At 49.2% G+C, this 19,635-nt stretch overlaps 1 protein-coding gene across 9 annotated transcripts in view; it reads left to right on the forward strand.

Moving 5' to 3' along the window:
• Positions 1 to 19,410, forward strand: part of ADD1 (adducin 1) — a 133,301-nt gene extending 113,891 nt beyond the window's left edge. Inside the window, exons 10-16 of one of the 9 annotated variants that reach the window (XM_077136273.1) lie at positions 3,658 to 4,002; positions 6,626 to 6,727; positions 7,438 to 7,527; positions 8,273 to 8,365; positions 13,160 to 13,316; positions 16,009 to 16,107; positions 17,985 to 19,410. In XM_077136273.1, coding sequence (XP_076992388.1) covers positions 3,658 to 4,002; positions 6,626 to 6,727; positions 7,438 to 7,527; positions 8,273 to 8,365; positions 13,160 to 13,316; positions 16,009 to 16,107; positions 17,985 to 18,343 — 1,245 coding nt within the window. In that variant the 3' untranslated portion in view covers positions 18,344 to 19,410. Of the gene's footprint in view, positions 1 to 3,657; positions 4,003 to 6,625; positions 6,728 to 7,437; positions 7,528 to 8,272; positions 8,366 to 13,159; positions 13,317 to 16,008; positions 16,108 to 16,715; positions 16,754 to 17,984 lie in introns of those variants that run through there. The other 8 variants (XM_077136267.1, XM_077136269.1, XM_077136265.1 and 5 more) reach the window with 8 other exon arrangements.
• The last annotated feature ends 225 nt before the right edge of the window (positions 19,411 to 19,635 follow it).

Consider the following 19,635-nt stretch of genomic DNA (forward strand, 5'->3'; position numbering starts at 1 on the left):
GGGACACAGCAGTGGGCAGACTGGGACATGGGCTGGAGGTGTACCTTACGGAACTGTTTCTGACGTGATCCTGTTCTTTAGGTGTTAAATTTACCACATTAGAGCCACTGTTAGAATTTACCACTGCTGGAACAGTGGCCTTGGGGTCTAAGTCATGAAACCACATTGTAAAAGAAACTTTTATATAGGGCTCTTTTCATAATTTAGTGTCAAAACCTCTGCAATGGTGTTCAGGAGAGCCCATTTTAATACCTTTATTGGTGTTAAATGCTATGTGGAGAGAGCAGCTTTAACAAAAGGGCTGTGTCCTCATGCCTTGACAGGGTCATCAGGGTGCTCTGGATGGTAGAGCTGGGACCAGTGGGGGTGCATGTAGTGCCCTATGAAAGGGAACGAATGACCACAGGAGGTGTGAATTTAACTTTCCTGGAGATTTTTTAATGAAAAGAATTCGTGAGTCCTCAGGGGCTCTTCTGATTTTACACTTGGGGGGAGTGCTGGCTGCTAGAAAGACAGAACTGAGTGTTAACCTGCCTGGAGGTAGGTGGTCCTTAATATTGGGACTAGATTTCATCAGGGAGGGAGGGAGAAGCAGTGAAAGCAGAGTCTTAGATTAATGTCAGTTCATTTGCTCAGTGAAGATTTGTTGCATTTATTAAATTAATTCATGGCTGAGAGTACAGCCATGAAAGAGACACACCATCCTTGCCCTCAAGGAATTCATAGTCTAGTGGGGCAAACAGGCAGAGAAATTCAAATACAGCCAAGCAGCAGGGAAGTGTGCCATGCCAGAGGTGTGGTGAGTTGTGGGGCAGAGATGTGGGTGTCGGTGTACCTCCCTTCGTGGCCAGGGCCAGTTTTGGTTAGGATGGCAGCAGGAGGAACAGCAGTTTGCACAAAGACGGAAGGGTCCATAAAGTTAGCTGGCAGGGCAGGAGAGTCACAACTGAGAAGGTTTGAAAGTGGAGCCATGGTGGCCCAGGAGCCCTAACCAGGATGCCCCAGCACAGTGAGGAGTGACTAGGGGGCACAGCCATACAGCCCACCCTCCTTTTTCCCTTCTCTTAATTTGACATTTCACTGCTCTTCTGTCTAAAAGTCAAGTGAGGAACAAAAGAGATAAATCAAGAATGCCATTTTTTCACCGTGTAAAGGAACAATTGGTAATGAACGCAGCTACCAAGAGACCAGTCTGGAAAAAGGAGCAGAACTCAGAATGGCAGAGCGAGTTCCTGAAGTGAGAGGAGGGTGAAGTTTCTAGAGAGCCTCAGCAAGTGGGATGCTGGCCACCAGCCCTCCTCATGTGTTGAGCACTGTGCGGTCCTTTTAAGTAAGGGTCCTGTGGGGGACTGGGCCCAAAAATGAACCTGGTAGTTAATTTAGCAGACATCTGTGAACATGCACTGTAGCTTAAAACGTTGCAGCTTAAAACCCAAAATTAGCACACACTTTGCAGCTTAAAGCCATATACTGTTTTTATTTCAGTTTCTGTGGATCGAGAGTCCAGACACAGCTAGTGGGCAGAGATCCCCTACTTAGGATCTCACAAGGGTGCAGGGAGGGTGTTGGTTAGGGCTGGGTTCTTATTAGAGGGCTGGAGCAGGGAAGGGTCTGCCTCCAGGCCCCCTCAGGGCATGGGCAGAATCCATCCTCTTTCAGCTGTAAGGTCCATTGCAATGCGTGTCTGCAGTCACCATGGAGCAAGAGAGACCCTCACGAGTCGGGCACTCCACTCTTCTGTAATACATCCCACAACCTTCTCCCCAGGACATAAGCCCCCCACCCATGGGGGAGGGACAACATCCAGGCATGAACACCATGTTGTGGGGATGGGGAGGCACTGCCAGTTCTGGCTGCATGCCTGCATCCCCTACCCCCCGCCCCACGCTGCATGTTGCATGCTGGCAGGAACGGGTGGTGTATGGTGTGGTCTTTGCCTGTGTGGAGACATGAACAGGCAGGTTGGTCCAGCACAGAGCCTGAGCTGTCATGGGGGTGTGGATCAAGTGGGGCGTAGCTTTTAGAGCTTAGCAAACGGCCAGGTGAAGACCCACCTTGAACATTGTTAGATTTCAACGTAGTCTTGACTAGGCATTGCTTGTCATGAGGTACACTTGCTTGTTCTCATCAAAAGATGACCAGAGTGTTTAAGACTGATTGAAAAGGTAAAATATATCAAGTCCATGATAGGTTGATTAATATAACCTGTATTATATGTAGCCAGCAGCAAGTAAGCTGTTTGATTTTTTTTTTTTTTTCACAATTCGGTTTATAAAGACAGAGAAACTTTGATAGAACCTAGTGCTTTGAAGAACTTTACAAATGAATGTCACTTAGGAAAATAGATGCAAAAACCCAAATTTAAAAAATTGAAAATTTCAACATTCAGTTAAAATATCCCATGACCTTGATGACTCATAACAGATATATAAGGGAAGACTAGTATGAGGAGAGATATTCTAACTTTTCACCTTGGTTGATGTGTTGAAAACCAAATAATCATCTCAGTATATATTAAGCAGGTATTTAATGAAATTCAGTTGCCTTTGTCAGGTACGTCCTAACTCAAGGAAGATTTATCTTAAACTGAGCACTCCACTAGGAGCATTGCCACGAACACTGGGAACATGCTTGCTGCCACAGCCTTAGAGGAGTCTGCAGGCCGGCATTAGGGTGAGGTGGCTGAGGCATTCCCTCTCAGGCTCATGCAAGTGCAGGGTCAATCCTGTCTTTATTTAAAATGTTGATATTTTGTTCATCATGTTTATTTGCATTAATTTTGATTTTTAAAAATAGTTCATTAAAATATTATTTATCTTGAATACTAAGTGCTTTGGTATCCCCTTAAATTTCGAGCTTGAGGCAAATGCTTCACTCCGCTCACTGAATCCAACCCTGGGGATGAAAGGGTGTATAATTTTAAACAGAGTAGTTAAAGAATCTGTTTGCTTGCTTTTTTTCTTTCTTTCTTTCTTTTTTTGCATGGGCAGACACTGGGAATCGAATCCGGGTCCCCGGCATGGCAGATGAGAACTCTGCTTGCTGGGTCACCTTGGCCCACCCTGTTTGCTTGCTTTTTGTTTTAACTTTTTGCCAAAAAATAATGTTTTCATTAAGCTGCACATTGATGTTATGAACTGAATACACTGATCTGCACCCAGATCGATGGCAGCATCTCAGAAGCTCCCCAGGCCCCATTTAGATGCTTACCCTGTCCCAACGGTAACCTTCATCCTTTTTTTTCAGCCAAAAGAATTGGTTTTGCCTCCGTCTATACAAGGAATCACACAGTATACGTCCTTTTGCATTTGGTGCTTTCAACATTGTCCTCAGTGAGCTTTCACCCACTGTTGCATTTAGCTTTGTTCTCCTGGCTGCATCATATTCCTGGATATGGGTATACCACAGCCTGCCTGTTCTTCTCTTGATGGACATTTGAGTGGTTTCTCCTTTGGGGCTAATGGGCCCAGAGCTGCAGTGCATGTTCTGGAACCTGTCCTGTGACCACCTGTGCGGGCTTATGCTTAGGGGTAGAGTTGCTGGGTCACGCTGGATACCTAGGTTCAGCTTTTGTAGATATTTCCACACAGTTTTCTGAAGTGAAGACTGCTTTTGAGAAATGGAATTTAACTGTCTTTCCCTTTCTTTGGACTCTAGGGTTACAGAACTGGCTACCCTTACCGATACCCTGCTCTGAGGGAGAAATCGAAAAAGTACAGTGATGTGGAGGTTCCTGCTAGCGTCACCGGTTACTCCTTTGCTAGTGATGGTGACTCGGGCACTTGCTCCCCTCTCAGACACAGTTTTCAGAAGCAGCAGCGAGAGAAGACAAGATGGCTGAGCTCTGGCCGGGGCGGCGATGCCTCTGAGGAAGGGCAGGACGGAAGCAGTCCCAAGGCGAAGACTAAGGTGTGGACGGACATTGCACACGATCACGTGAAACCCTTGCTGCAGTCTCTCTCGTCCGGTGTCTGCGTGCCAAGCTGTATTACCAACTGCTTGGTCTGTGCCTACCTTACTGTTCATAGTTAGATGATGTAGAGCAAGTTGGGTAGCTGGGGCTTCGGAGGCTTTGGGAATGCAGCCCTTCTGACTCAGATTGAACCTTTCGCATTCACCTTTTGTAGTCTGAGCCAAGATCCACTTTATGCCTTAGCTAAAACTTGAGTAATACTTTCTGCTTGAAACTGCTTAAGATAATAATGGACCTCTTCAGTCATTCCTAACATAGCCTAACTCAGTACATAGCAAAAATACTAAGTAACCCATATGCATTAACCTAAAAGTAGAAGTGGCCATTTAATTCATATTGTATTCAAGGAATCTGAATATTTAATGCGCGAGAAAAGTTGCGTTACAAACCTGTTATTTGAGTGTTGTAAATACGTCTGGTGATTTCATTAAGTTGCCAGAATCTCTTCTGTGAAGCCTTTGGTGTTTTCTTAAGCAGTTTTTCCTAGTGGCTTACCAGCGTGTCCTTAGCTGACCCTCTGTCCGTCTCTCGTGAGCTTCATTCCCCTGCTTCCCATCCCAAAGCCTCCGAACGCTCATGGCCAGCTGCCCTCTGCATGGACTGTTGCATGTGAGTAGACGGCCATAAGTGGTGAGTCCTCCTCTGACTCCTGCTGGGTGCGGCATGACCCAAGTGCAACCAAGGCCATCAGCCGGCACCAGCGACAGATGCTGCAGGAGGGGCTTTGTTTGAGGGTAATGCTGCTCAGAGTTCCTGTCTGTCCCACAGATACTCTGATGGAGTGGTGTGCATCGCAGAATTGGCCTCACTCCTCATGGAACCCAGCCTTTGCCATCTATTATGCTCCTGCGTTAAAATGTAGGACAGGCCAGTCTCTGTGAGCCCTGAGAATGGGGTCTTGTGGGCAGAGACAAGACTGGGACAGAATCCTGGGCCTGGCTGTTTCTATGGGGGTTCAGTAGAAATGAGGTTAGAGCTTCCTGAGACAGTGGGTACCAAAGAAGGAACACGGGGCTTTCTGGGTTTTCTGTTCTCTTATTTAACAGCTCCTTTGCTTTGTAGGTTTGTAGATTGATTAAAAAAAAAAAAAAAGGTTCTGCTTGTACAGGTGGCTCTGCTGTGTTCCTGAGGCCCAGCCTTGGTGAGCGGGCCTCTGTGCCTGAGGCTGCCGGGCCCTGGAGTGTGGCTCGGCGGGTTTTTCCTCCTCCTCTTTCTCTCCCATCCTTTTTTCTTCTTCTTCTTCTTTTTTATTTTGTTTGTTTAGTTTTTACTTATTTTAAAGGGAGCAAAACTTAAAAAAAAAAAAAAAAAAATTCCACACAGTTTTCCACTGATGATATAAATGCATTCTGCTGAATTGCTGTGGTGGATTTTTCCAAAGGGCACGTGCAGCAGCAGCTTCGCGTTTTATTTACTGTTAGTTTGAGAAAAAAGTAAATAAATCTCTCTAGATATTCTAGTCAACGTATACATTAAAGGAGGACCCTGCTTTGCATTTAAATTTGTTTTTTGTTGTTTTGGAGTCATATAAATCCCATGCATATTTCCAGGTTGGTATATTAAGTTATAATAATTGTTCTTAATTTTTCCAATGTGTTCAAGCTTCTGAGGTTGTCGTTTTTCTGAGGTTGACTAAAAATTATCTTTAATAAAAAGCTGGAATTATTTTTATCTGAGAAGATAATCCTCAGTGAGTATCCCACAGCTCCATGTCCATTCCATGTTTTCCTTCACGGTGGCTAAGCATTTTACAGTTGTGCTGCTTTCAAGTCTTATGGTCTATGGCTATCTTATTACCTCTTGAAAATATTCCGAAAGACATAACATTTGCTCTCCAAGATGGGCTTGTTTTAAGGTGCAGTGCCTATTCATGCCTAAGAATTAGAATTTGATTCAAAGTCTCGTATTTGATTGGAGATCCAAACGCGCCATCCAGGTGTCCCAAGGGGCACTCGTGTGCTGATGCTGTGTGCACTGGCATCTGAAACGGCCCCCAGTGCTGGCTCATGCAGCGCTTCTTGTTTGTTTGGGATATTTTTGTAACACTTAAAATTATTAAGTTATATAAAATATTCGACATCACCAAACTCTTCTACAGATAGCTACCATCTGAGTGGTCATGCAGTACTTTTCTTGGGTTGAAGCAGTTCTGCAAGCAGTGCTTTTTGATGCTTTAGTTCATTTTAATGCAAAACTTTGGTGATGCCCACTCGCTTCAGGTACAGAACTTTTCACTACACCTGGGTAGAAGCATCCCATGGCTTTTCACGATCTGTCATCTCATGCTTTCAGTTTGCTTTGCTATTGGATAACTCTCAGAGCAGTGAACCAATGGCCTCTGCAGAGGGTCTGTCCGGAATCACATGGCATCACTCTGTTGTCAGCCTGCGTGGGGCCTTAGCGTCCAGCTAGGCTTTTTAAATTGTGCCTTCTGTCCAGTCACTGCTCTGACTTCTGCCTTTGGTGGGTTTTTACATAGACACTTCCCACTCTCTCCTGTCTCGACTGCTGCAGTGACATGTGGGCCCAGTCATTGGTTCAGTTCTCTCTCTGTGATGTTCAGTGCATGACCAGATGTGATACAAATTGGATGCTAGGGCGTAGCTTATCATTGTCACCACCCTGACTTGTCACCTGTTTTTGATATTACAGTGGACTAAAGAGGATGGACCTAGGACTTCCACCTCTGCTGTCCCTAACCTGTTTGTCCCGTTGAACACTAACCCAAAAGAGGTCCAAGAAATGAGGAACAAGGTATGTACTGCCATTGCCACTCAGTGGGAACACGGGCGCAGGGAGGTGGCCGCAAAGGGTTTGAGTGGGTGCCTGCTTTCACAGGGCAGAGAATGTGCAGGCCCTAGCAGGGGACTTCTGTCACCTATGTGGCACCTGCGGTGGTTCCTTTGCACTACCCTGCGGTTCAGCTGCTAACAGTGGGAGTGAAAGCAGTAGACATTTTTGGAATGGAAGTTTTTAAGTGTCTTCCTGGCAAAGACAGACAGCTCCTGCTTTTCAGGGTTCATTTGAAGAGGTGTGAGCAGCATGTGATGCAGGAGAACACGAGGTCTTAAGGGAGGTCTGCTTGCATTCCTGAGGCCCATCTCTGTGCACAGTCTTACTACATGATGGTCACATGGGAGAAAGTTCTCCCCAAGTTAATGAGCTACGGTGACAAGCCCATGCCCCAGCAGCGCTGGCTAGAGGGGAGGAAAGGAATACGTTTTTAATACTCAGCAGCCTTATCACGTGACTTGGTGAGTTGGACCAGCATGAGCAGGTAGATGGAGTCATCACTCAGGATGCACAGCCATCTGTCCGTCTACTCCACCATAAGGTGGCAAAGAAGGGAAGTATAGGCTCATAACCTGCTGTGGGGCTCAAGTGCTGCAAGCCGTCACGGTCTTCAGTCACTGTGTGACTTTTCAGTACTATTCATATGTGTTTCTCTTTCTTCCTATCCTTAGATCCGAGAGCAGAACTTACAGGACATTAAAACGGCTGGCCCTCAGTCCCAGGTTTTGTGTGGTGTAGTGATGGACAGGAGCCTTGTCCAGGTGAGAGCCCAGGAGATCTCCGACATTAGTGGGTGGTGGCTTTAACCACTGTCTGCTGCAAAGCTATTCCTAAATTGGGAGGGAGTGATCATGAGGTATGTATTCCAGACAACCAGTTATCTCTGTTAGAAGTGTTTGTGGTAAGAAGTAACCTAGACCCTTTTCCTTTTAGCTCTAGAGCAAACCAAGCATGCCTGAGGCCTTGTGGATCCCTCTGGTTTCCTTGATGCATGCAGCATTTGAGGGGGGCATCAGCGCCAGCTCTGGAATCTAGCCTTCACCTTGTTTTTGCAGTGTACCTTGTGAAATGCTAGGGAGGGTGGGTTTCATGGACTCTTGTTCTTGTACGCATTGCCTGTCTCAACTTGCTTCTTAAGAAAAAGCGGTTTCAGAAGGTCAGTTATAAATGGAATCCACATTTACATGCACATCTACAAAGACTGTGCTAATGGCTCAGAGGAAAAATTGTATAATTAGTTCTGTCTGAAAATTCGTGTGCAGTCTAATACGCTTTGAAACACGGCTCTGTAGGAGTCAGTGATTTTTGTTGCATTTCTTTGCAGTCAGATTAGCTGCCTCCTCAGGCCTGGCTTTGTGTTCACTTGCACGCCCGCACCCTCGCTGTCCTAGCCGCTGCCCCTGGGGCCTGCTGCTGCTGCATGCTCTTTGCCGCCTCCCTGTGCTCTTGGGTGATAGTGCAAAGACTGGGCCTAGTTTGCTCTGATGACTGAGTTTACTGTTGCAGGATGCACCCCTCTCTGACTGTACGGAAACTATCGAAGGGCTCGAGCTTACAGAGCAGACCTTTAGTCCCGCTAAGTCTCTCTCTTTTAGAAAGGTACTCACTGCCCTGTTCCTAACCACCTTTCAGTTTGTGCTGCATTCTGCCCGTCCCTTCCCTTGCCTGTCTACTCTTCCAGGCATTGTCTTAGTGTGAAGTAGTTTAAATGCATCTCTAATTTACCAGTGAGAGTGTATAGAAAGTTCTATTCTGCCTCATCTATTCTTTAGGTAAAACATTTGGCATGAGGTTATTATGATTTTTAGTGTCTTGTGATGTTGCTGAGAAATAGCCACTCTTAAGTATAGGGTCCATTTCTGAAGGTCTGCATGTGATCTTGGTGAGTGCATGTTTTGGGGATTTCAGCATTTGCCTCTTAAATGACGATGCTGGCTGTGCAGCACTCTCCCCAGGACCTCTTGCCCCTTGCTTTTTCAGCTGCTGACCCCTAGATGTGATGAATGTGGTCATCTGAAGCTGTGTCGTTGAATGAAATCATTGAAGAAGAATAGGAAATAAAACAGGACAGTCTTTGTCAGCCCTTGTTGAAAAAATGGATATGTTTTTACCTTTAATATAAACCCTAAAAAGAAAATGTGCAGGGTCAAGGAGGAATACTTCTCAAAGTACTTCTCTGAAACCCCAGATTTAATTTCTCTCTGTATATGTATACCTAATGTGACAATGGTTGGAAGATGTGTTTGTCATAACTTGCCCAGGTAGAAGAAAACCTTCCCTAGCATCTGAACTGGGTCATTTTGCATCTGTGCTGGCCTGTGGATGGCTGGATGTCTGCCAGCTCATGTGCAGACACAGTGCAGGCACCGTGCAGAGGGCAGTGGGCTGGCTGCTCCACTCAGAGTCTCGATTGTATTATTTTTACCCTTTGCCCAGAATTTCCAGGGGCTCTCTCTTTTAACTAATATACCTCCAAGGAGATGCAAGTCTCACTTTATGATGATGTTGACTGCCAGAAAGACTTGGGTTTGTAACAAAGATGATGTTTTCCTGTCTGAAATCCCCTTTTCTCACATTATTTTGCATATTTATGTATTTATTCAATTTGTCAGACTTTTCCCTGTCCTTAGCATTTACTTCATGCTACCATTCTTGGAGGAACTTCTCAGAGCAGAGGAAGCAGATACACCCTTATCCTTGTCGTGGCTAGAGCAGGTCCGTAGTTAGAGTCGCTGTCTACAGGCTTTCTGCCATTATTTTCAGTCAGAGGTTTTTTGTACCTTGTCAGGATTATCCAGAAAGCAACCTTATTTTTGTTTGTTTGTTTTTGTTACTGTTTTTTTTCCCTGGCTTAAACAACGGGAATTTACTGGCTTATGGTTTTGAGATAATCAGTCCAAAATCACGGCATCAGCAAGGCAATGCTGTCTTCTCAAAGCCTGGCGTTTTGGGGCTGACTGCCAGCAGTTCTCGGTCCTTGGCTTTTCTGTTGTTGGTGATGCACATGGCAGCATCTTCTCTGTTTCCCTCCCGGGTTCTGTTGATTTCCAGCTTCTGGTGGCTCCCCATGGCTTCTCTTCTGTGGACTCAGCTGTACTGGAGTTAGGGCCACCCCCATCAGAGTGGGCACCATGAACTAATCACATCTACGGGTGTCCTGCTGACAAATGGGGCCACGCCTCCAGGAGCAGGGATCGGGACCTGAATATGCCTTTTGTGGGGGACATGATTCAAGCCCCAACAGTCTGGTTTCATCAACAAATTAGTGACATTAAAATTATACATTAAAAGATACACTTTCAACCAAATGCAATAGATGGAACTTATTTGGATCCTGATTCAAACAGACATAATACTAGAGAAACCTGAATATGTTTTTAGTACAGCTGCTAGTAGAGGATATTAAGACATTATTCAGTTGTTTCAGGTATTTATGTTGTTTTGTTTATAGACTCTTTGTAAAGGACATCTTTTGACTGGTTCATCATCCAAGTGCAGTGTTGTTTTGGACTTGAGGCTACTGCATGTCACTTGGGGTGCTTTATGACAAATAGATGCACTTGCTGACCCCATTAATGAGATGTTCTTTTAAATTGACCCCAGTACATCAGTTCCTCCAGTGCCTGGTCTCTGTGCCTCTGTCTTTCTGGCATTCACGCCTTTGACCCTTACCCCGCCCCGCTGACCAGGAATATTTCATTTTTATGGTGAGAGTGTGCTCTGACTCCACCAGTGTTCTTTACTGAGCTTGTTTTCCCACTTCCTTTTTTGTGGCCTCCAAGTGTACATACTATTGCTCCTCTGAGAAAGTGGCATTGCTCATGGAAGACTGTACTTGTTCAGTGTCCTAAATAATGTGCTCTTCCCACGAAAGCAGAAGGCATAGGCACTTACTTCAGTTTGGAGTTTTTCAGAACGACTTTTGTACAGTGCGTTTCTCCCTCATGGTGGCTGCTCGTTCTCATATTCTGATAGAAAGTACCTCCTGCCCCACCCCCTTTTTTTTCCTTTGGCATGAGCAGGCTAAATTTCTCTCTCTCTCTCTCTCTCTCTTTTTTGTTTTTTTTGGCATGTGTAGTCTCCGGGAATCGAACCCAGATCTCTGGCATGTCAGTTGAGAATTCTCCCCCTGAGTGACCTTGTACTACCCTTTTGCCCCCTTTTTAACAGGGGGGTAGGGTGTTATCAGCCTTACTGGGGTACTACTCTGTTTCAAAAAATTGAAGCAGCCCAGCCTAAGGCTCTCTTGGCTGAACAGTTCTGGGTTCCTTCTGGGCGTCACTGCTGTGAATTGAGTCAAGAGGCTAGCGTGTGGTGGTAGGTGCTGACAGCCACCCTGTAGGGAGCCAACTCTGCTGGGCAGTTGAGGTCGTGAGGCACCCCCTCCCCTTGCCTGTCAATCCCCCTGCTGTAGGTGGAGATGCTGTGGGGCCAGGGGCTCGCCTATGGGCTCACTCTGATTCTAGTTCTCAGTAGGATCTGTCTGTTGATGGGTGAAAACCTTGAAGCTCAGAGGCCTTAGGTCATTAGCTTCAGAGATGGTGTGCTTCGGTCAAGTATAAAAATGTAGATTTCGGTGTCTGTAGCATCTGTTTTGTTTGGAGACGTGAGGTGAGGGTGACTAGCAGGCAGTGGTCTGAGGGCACAGCACTTCCTCAAGCAGCTGTGCGGGTAGCCTGTTCTCCTGTGTCTCGTGCATTGCTGTTTTCTTCTGCCTGAGTAATGGGGTCACTCTGTCCCTGGCTGGTCTTGATGGCAGCTGGAACCTTGGCCTGCAGTGGAGGCGGGAAGCAGCCATGCTTCCAGCTGCATGGAGGCCAGGTGTCCTGCACTGGGAGGGCCCTGCTTATCTTCTGGAAAATGCCAGAACTTGTTACAAGGGCTTTGATGTCTCTGTGACAGTTGATTTCCTCTGTTAATTTTGAACATTTGATGTGAATCATTTCAAACATTTCTCTCAAGCCTCATATTACCTCATTTTACTGGCAGTGACACCAGCACTGAGATGCCCCTGGGCAGATTCCATGGATTTATAGACTGTCATTGCTCAAAGTGCTCATAGCAGTGTCTAGCCCAGTGGGCTCATCTCACAGATACTAAAAGGGGGCCTATGGGCAAGAAGGGGCCTGCCAGGGCCACAGAACTAACCCATGGCAGATGAGCATTCAGTTTCCTGCCTTGGTGAGCCAGGGCTGCTTCTGATACAAAGCCAAATCTCGACCCTGGATTGGACTTGTTCACAAATACAGCTCCCTTGACCATGGAGATTAGCCCTGGTCATCTTGAATCCCAAGGCTGTGTGTCCCAGCAGGCTCTTTTCCCCTCACCCTTTGGGATCCATCTGCTGGCCAACCCTGGACTGCCCAGGCCAGCCAGCCCCAGGGCCCTCCTCTCCCCAGCAGTCGGTCTGCCTCTGCCACTGCCTGTGCGTCAGCCGGAAGCACTCCACTTCTGGGGTTTGCCTTTCGTCAAGAGGAACACTAAGGGATGGGCCTGACATCAGCACGCATTTGGATTTTCCTGTTTCCATTTATTTTGGGGATCTCTCATTAAGTAACATGCCTGCATATGAGGTCTAATGAATTTTCTCAAAACTGACTCCAGGCCATCTGGAGGCCACTCTCCTGCCCCCTCCCCTCCCCAGCTGAGTTGTGCTGTACAGCATGCCTGCTCCTCACACCCTCCCCTGTCCTGCCTGGCCACCGGCTCTCCTGTGTGCTGCCCTCCCTTTAAGCTTGGCAGTGATCTGGGGGTGTTGCCTTTTGTGCTTTGCCCTTTCTGCTGGCTTTCTCTCTCTGTTTTTTCTTTTATTCAATTCTCATAGTTTTTCTAACTCTTTAAACACTAGTGTTTTGGGACATTTTGTTATTGCTGAATGTTTTGAGATAAGTTTTGGGAGCTAGTTATAAACTATCCTAATGTGTAATCAGAAGAAAAGAATTTACCTCTTACCTGTGCTGCTAGAACACAAGTGTCTCCATGCCTCCCTCCCCTGGTGTTGTTAACTCAGGACACTCTCGGACATCATGTCAGAAGCAGCGGGGAGGGCCCTTGCCTGTCCCCATTTGGCAGTGTGGAGGGGACGTCACCCACTGAGGTGGTCTCTGCTCTGGGCCTGTACTTCTGTGTCGTTGTTTCTGGAACCTGAAGGGCTGTCATAGTATTTTTTTCTCCTGATGTATTGATTTTGTAGCATGGAAATTGTGCTTTTCCACCTTCTGTACTGAAACCTGCAGTTCCTTTAAGTAAGCCTCAGGGCCTAAGGCAGTGTGCATGCAGCATCCCAGGGAACCCCTCCCTGCCTCTCCCTGCCTGCAGCCTTGCCCTCGGAGGAGGGGAGAGTCCTGGCCAGGCCGGGCTTCCCACAGATGGGCCGTGCCCTTGTGTCCACAGGGGGAGCTGGTGACGGCCTCCAAGGCCATCATTGAGAAGGAGTATCAGCCCCATGTCGTCGTAAGCACCACGGGCCCCAACCCCTTCAACACCCTCACTGACCAAGAGCTGGAGGAGTACCGCAAGGAGGTAGAGCGGAAGCAGAAGGGCCCTGAAGGTGAGTGGGCAGCTCGGCGGGCAGGAGGGTGCCGTCCAGAAGGTGTGGGAAGGCCACTCCCTTGCATGCGTCTCCATTGTCCAGGTGTTGGCTTATATAGTGACTGGGACAGCCGCTTGCACAAAAGACAGCCCAAACATTCCTGCACAGTCCTGACCTGTTCTTTTGGGCTAGAGCTGAAGGAATCGCAAAGTTAAACGCATTGGCGAGTAACCCTGGTTTGGAGGAACCCAGAGACACCTGCTCGCAGACTGCCGTAGAGAGCTTGACAGCCGTCACTGGCCCTGGAAAGACGCAGGGAAGGTGGCAGTCCCGTTCCTCCTCTTCCCGACGTGCTGCCTTTACCTCCCACAGACCTGCTGGGGCCTGTGCACACATGCGCTTCATTCAATTCTCCGAGTGGTCCTGAGACCGAACCCTGAAAACAGAGGAGTCTGAGGCCCAGAGAGACCAAGTGGTTTCCCGAGAACAAGGCCGTCCGTGGCGAGTGGGCCACAGCCCAAGTTCCCCACCCTGAGCTCAGTCTCCTCTGCGGTCGGACGGATGCCGTCACCATCCTTGTGGTTGTGTTCACACTTACCCCGACACATCCTTTTTTCCATCGCCCAGCGGCAGCTCACTAGTAAGAGTTCGCCCAGCGGCAGGGCTCGGTGTACCTGCCCTGGCTGCTCTCGGCTGGTGTGAAGTGCACTGCCGCGGGGCAGTCTAGCCTTGACCACTCTTCGTAGCCCACTGAAAAGGAGCTCATATTTTTATTATTTTTTTAAGGCATAATGGGACTATTTTAAAACAATAGAAAATAAGTGGCTCTAAGAGTCAGAATTTTATGGAGCAGGTTATTTTAAACTTCTGATTTTGAAAAGCCATTCCAAAAACATTTTGACAACCAAAGAGAAAAATTGGCTTTCCTGCCACGTGGCTCTCTGTCCAGCTGCCTCGAAGCCCACCTGGCTGGTGCTGAAATGCCCTGGGGCACAAAAGTCCCCTCCAGGAGGTTCTCCCTGCTGTCTTCAGAGCCTTGAGCTCCCATCCTGATATTTGACTGAACCCTACAGGCCTCAGTGTACATCCTACCACTTCTCATTTGCTCTCCAGGGACCCGCTCCATTTCCACCCTTTCTAGAATAGTCACAGTGGCATGGACACATGATGGACACATGACCACCGGTGGTCAAGATTCTTGATTTGGGGTTGTCCTCGGAACTTGTACTGCTCCTAAGACAATCTCTGATTTGCTCCAATATAGCCTGCTTTATTTTTGAGTCCTGTTTTAGATCAACCAATGCAGTGTGTATCTGCTGTTGCACTTTGAGTTGTACAGAAAACTGCTGCCACTTGTTTTTTGGTGTGACGAGCTGCTGCTGCCAGTCCCTTTGGGTGTTCGTTAAAATTAGAGCACATTGCACATTGACTCAGTTTGTGCTAGATCTTTATGGTACCACATCGGGCTCGGATTCCAGTTGTCTCTAGTGGAGCCTTCCCCTCCTACCACATACTGCTGCAGAAGGCTTGGAAGCCAGAGCCATGGTTCTCTCCCCCAGAGTGAGAACTGTGGGGCTCATGTGCTGGAGCCATGGGCCCTTGAGGCTTAGCCCCAGGCTGTGTGCAGGTACAAGTACGTCTGCTTTTGGGACTCTCCCATGGTCTAGTAAGACAACAGTTTCCCCCGTGTGTGCAGGCCCATTAGGGCATGTGAGTGGATGATGTTGTGGGGTCATGGACTTGGCAGGAATGGGAATGCCAATGAGAGTACTGTCAAGAGACCCTGCCTGTGTCTGACGGCCCGCCCTTGGTGGGGGTGGGGGGCTGGGGGCTGGGGTGTGTGCCACAGGTACAATCTCAAACTTCCTGTCAAAGCTCGGCCCCTCAGGTGAGAGGAGAGAAGCCTCTTGTTTCTGGCACTTTTCTTGCTCAGTGCCGGCTCTAGAAATGGGGCTGCTGGCCCTGGTGTCTGGAGGCAGGTCACTGCAGAGCTGGTTCTCCAGGAGCTCAGAGGCCCTACTTAGCTTAGATTGGTGATGGTAATTTAAAATCAGTGATTGTAAGCTATAAAGTAAGAATTTTAAATGAAAGTGAGAGATTTAAAGAATTAGGAAAACATTATTATTTTTTTTCTCTAAATGAGAAGTAAACTTGGAATTTTCAGTATCTTGGGTCCTAGTTCCTGCAGTTTTGCCTCTGGTCCTCATCAGCATATTTTACTTTAGAAAATAAAAATATACATTACATTTGCCAAGTTCAAACTGTTGGTAGGAAATGTCCTGTGTAAAAAACTGAAACGAGAGAGTACTGAGAGTGGGCAGGGAGGGTGGGGCACTGGGCTCAGCAGGGGGTGGGGTGGGGGTGGGCCGGGCTGTGCAGGCAGGGACACGGAGGGTCTCTGACAGATGTGAGTGGAGACCAGTTGGTTAGATTTCTCTGAGTCTCTCTTCAACACCCTGGTCGCCGAAGCTTCCCTCACTCTCTGAGGGGGCCCAGGAGGAGAAAGCAGGCTGAGGCTGACAGCCCTGCCCAGCCCCCACGGGTACCTGGGGGATGGCTCCCTTCACTTGCTAGGAGCCCCGCAGCAGGTGGGTGCTGCCTGAGGGCCCAGGAGCTTAGAGTATGGGGCTGGGCAGGGGTGGGCCAGCCAAGGCTCATGGCTCATGGCTTCCGCTGCTCTTCACCATGTTCTTCATTTCTGTGTCTGCAGAACATCTGGACGAGATGAAAGACCAGAAAGAAGAGAACCCCCCTGACCAGCCCACAGCCCCCCACACTCCCCCCAGCACCCCCGTCAAGCTTGGAGAAGGTGAGTGGTAGGCGAGGCGGGCATGGCCGTACCTGGGGTAGTATGTGGCCACCACAGCAGGACGGGGTTAGTGTGTGTTTTTGTGAAGCCGGTGGCAGGAGTGGGCTCTGTCCTGGGAACCAGCGTGTGAGCCTGCCTGCCCCTGTGCTGCTGCTGCACTGGCCCCGGGAGGCCCGCAGACCCCAGCGCCCTGGGAGGGCGGGGCGGGCCTGGTGCCTGGGTAGGGGCCCATCACCGTTGTCCCGTGCCAGTGTTGCCCATTGCTTGTGCATTTCTTAAACCTTACTGTGTTGAGATGACACTTCAGAAATTCCCTTGTGTTTGGGCTACAGGACTTCGATTTGTCTTGCGGTATTGACTCAGTCCAACGAGGGTGCTATGTTCGTTTGCATCTCAGACCCCTGAGTCTGTGACTGGTGTAATCTCACATGTCTCCGTCCCAGTCTTGAACTTTGGGTGCCTCCCCCCATGTGTTGTGAAGCCTGTGGCTCCCTCTGCACCCCATCCTGTGTCCTCCACAAATGCCCTGCCCATTCTCCGTGTGTGCCCAGTGGCTGTGACTGAATGCGTAGATCTCTCTTTGTGCTTTTCTCTTCTTGTGGCTGCAGCAGGAGGCGGATGTGCTAAAGAGTACCTGTTACCATAGTAAGTACCCGCCCGCCTCACCCTGTCGGCCAGATGGCCCTGTGCTTTGCCTCATCCTCTTGCTTCTCTGTTGCTTAAGTTTTGTTTTCTGTTTATTTAAAACAAAAGGTGAGGCCCTTTTTTCCTGTGTCCGCCCCTTCATTCCTGAAGGTGGCCCTGGCCCCTTGGTTCCTCCCGTCCATGCTCCTGGCTGTCCGAGGCCAGGCCTGCTCAGAGCACCCCGGGGCCTGGGCGTACAGCACCATAGGCTGTCAGACGGATATCTAGACTCAGTTCCAGCAGGGATGGAGTTTGCCACCTGGTTCATGGGGATTGGATTTGTTTGGACCACTCCTTAAGCTGGGACTGGTCATTTGAATTGGGGTAGATAAGTGATATTTGTCATCGTTATTAATTATTCATGGGACATCTGGTCATGTGCTATGTTCTAAGCACGCCCTGGCAGCTTGCTCTGCAGAGTGAGCGCTCCCTGTCCAGGCCTGGGCCTCTGTCCCCCGTTCTCCTGGAGTCCCTTCACCCAGTCAGCCCAGCACCCCCCTGACGTCTCATGCCTGGCTTGGGCTTCATGACTAAACATTGGGTGTCAGCGAGCATTGTAACTTTCAGGCATTTTTTTTAATTCTACAAAACTGGTTCCCACCTGGTCAGTTCAGAAGATGCCCGCGGGGGATGCCAGGGCTGGGCCTGACGCACGGCAGCAGGGTTCTGGTGGGTTGAATGGGCTCTTGGGGCCAGGCACCTGAACCTCCCACCCAGTTTGCTCGCGGTCTCGTCCCTTCAGCTACACTCCCCAGCCTCAGTGGCTCATTCCGTTTGATGCTGACATTGCTTATGGGTCCTGGGTGTCCCCTCCTGGCCCTCTTCCTGGCTACTTGGAGGAGACCAGGTGTTGTAGACCTAAATTTAAGCTTAATTTAAGGACTGCTGACTTGTAACCCTTAAGTTTAGAGCCTAAACCCCTTTCCAAATGGTAATAATACAAAATGTCTGCTGCTGGAAATGTCCTCAGCCTGCCATGGAGCCTTACGGCTTTCTGTCTCAAGGGCTGAGATGTGACTGAGTCCAGTTTTGTCAGCGAGCTGTTCACAAGGACTTAAAAATCACCCCAAGTTTGAGTATTCTTAGGCGGTGAAGTAGGGTGGAGCTGACTTAAGGTGTCTTACTGGGTCGGGGAAAGGGGGGGCGCTCCCCGGGAAGTGAGGTACAGCACGGTAACGTCTTGCCTTCCACAGACCTGCAGCCGGGGCAGGCCCCCTCTGAGGACAGCGATGCTGCCGCCCGTGAGCCAACACCCCCTGACCTCTCCCCTGATGAGCCTTCAGGAGCACTGGGCTCTGTGACCCCCGCCCACGAGGAGGAAGAGGGTCTCTGTGAGGCCCGGGGTCCTCCGAGCCCCACTCTGCCCCCCACCACAGCCCACCCCGAGCCGGCCGCAGCCCCAGCAGCTGAAGAGGCGGCCTCGGCTGCTGAGGAGGGGGCGCCCGCAGATCCTGGCAGCGACGGGTCTCCGGGCAAGTCCCCCTCCAAGAAGAAGAAGAAGTTCCGCACCCCTTCCTTTCTCAAGAAGAGCAAGAAAAAGAGCGACTCCTGAAGGCCCACCTCACGCGCCGTCCTGTCTGTCGCTTTCCCTTGCCACCACCACTGTCCTGACATCTCCTGTCCCAGCTTGTGTTATGGAATGCAGAGAGCCAGGCCTGCTGCAGCCCACACTCGCCTCCCAGGGCGTGACCGAGTCCCCCACGCAGACCCCGTGCTCCCCCTGCCACCCCGCTGCCACCTTCCCCAGCAGTGGGCTCTGAGTCACCATCCTGGTGGGAAGGTACTGGAGGCTTCACCCTCCTGCACCTTGACCTTTCTTGTTGTCTTTCCTGTTGTGACACACACGTCTAGTCTCTCCGAGGCTTGCAGGGGACCAAGGCCAACTCCTGGCTTCCTGTGGCAGCACAGGCCCAGGGGCTGGAGGAAGTTTTGGTTCCGTGTTGGCAGGCGGGCAGGCTGAGCTGGCCTCAGGCTCAGGGCTCAGCGTCCTTTACTCACTGGGGTCTCTAAGATTTGTGTCATAGCGAAGGGGCAGGCTCTTTTGTACTAGTTTCAGCAGGTTTGCAATTCAACCTCCATTTTTGTGAATATGAATAGGCCGGTTTTTGCTTTTCTTCTCTAGAACCTGCCTCAGGCTGCAGCAGGAGCACTACTCACCCTTATTTGGGGAGGTTTCTGGCACCGAGAGGGGATCTATATTCTTACTGTTCTGAGAGAAGGTAATCTAACAGCTTGCATCTGCCATTGGCGGGGCTGATAAACTTGCCTTCCTCCATCCACACCTGTGAGCTGTCAGTTACATGGAGTCTGAGGCTCCGGGGAGGGGGGCTGAACCACCTGCGATCCCTGGACCACCTGAGGTGAACTGCTGCATGGCCCTGCCCCCCCTGCTTTTCCGTTGCCATGGCGGTGTTAAAGATCATGATTTCTGTTGCAGCAGCCTACCCCCCATCCCACAGGTGCAGTGGCTTCTCCTTTTCATCCTTGTAGTTTCTTTGTCTCACAGTATGAAATATAGTTGCATATATGGACACAGACTTGGAGGGCATGTCCTGTACTTCCTTTCTTCATTGTAACATTGTTTAACTCACAAATAAAATTCTTTAAGCAGTTTCCTTATCTAAGTCTGGGAAGTAGTTTTACCCTAATTCCTTATTCTTTACCCGTTAAAACAGATTTTCAGAAGTTTGTGTTTTGCTCCAAGAAAAGATCACCAAAGTACAGATTTTGTAACTTTGGCCTGGAAACAACCTTTTCCTTACCCCAAACGTACCCCTGTGAAAAGACAAGTCCCACCCCCACCAGCCTGTGCCTGTCCCAGCTCCTCGTTTCCAAGACCAGAGA

This window comes from Tamandua tetradactyla, chromosome 19, assembly GCF_023851605.1.
Source record: "Tamandua tetradactyla isolate mTamTet1 chromosome 19, mTamTet1.pri, whole genome shotgun sequence".
NCBI lineage: Eukaryota > Metazoa > Chordata > Mammalia > Pilosa > Myrmecophagidae > Tamandua > Tamandua tetradactyla.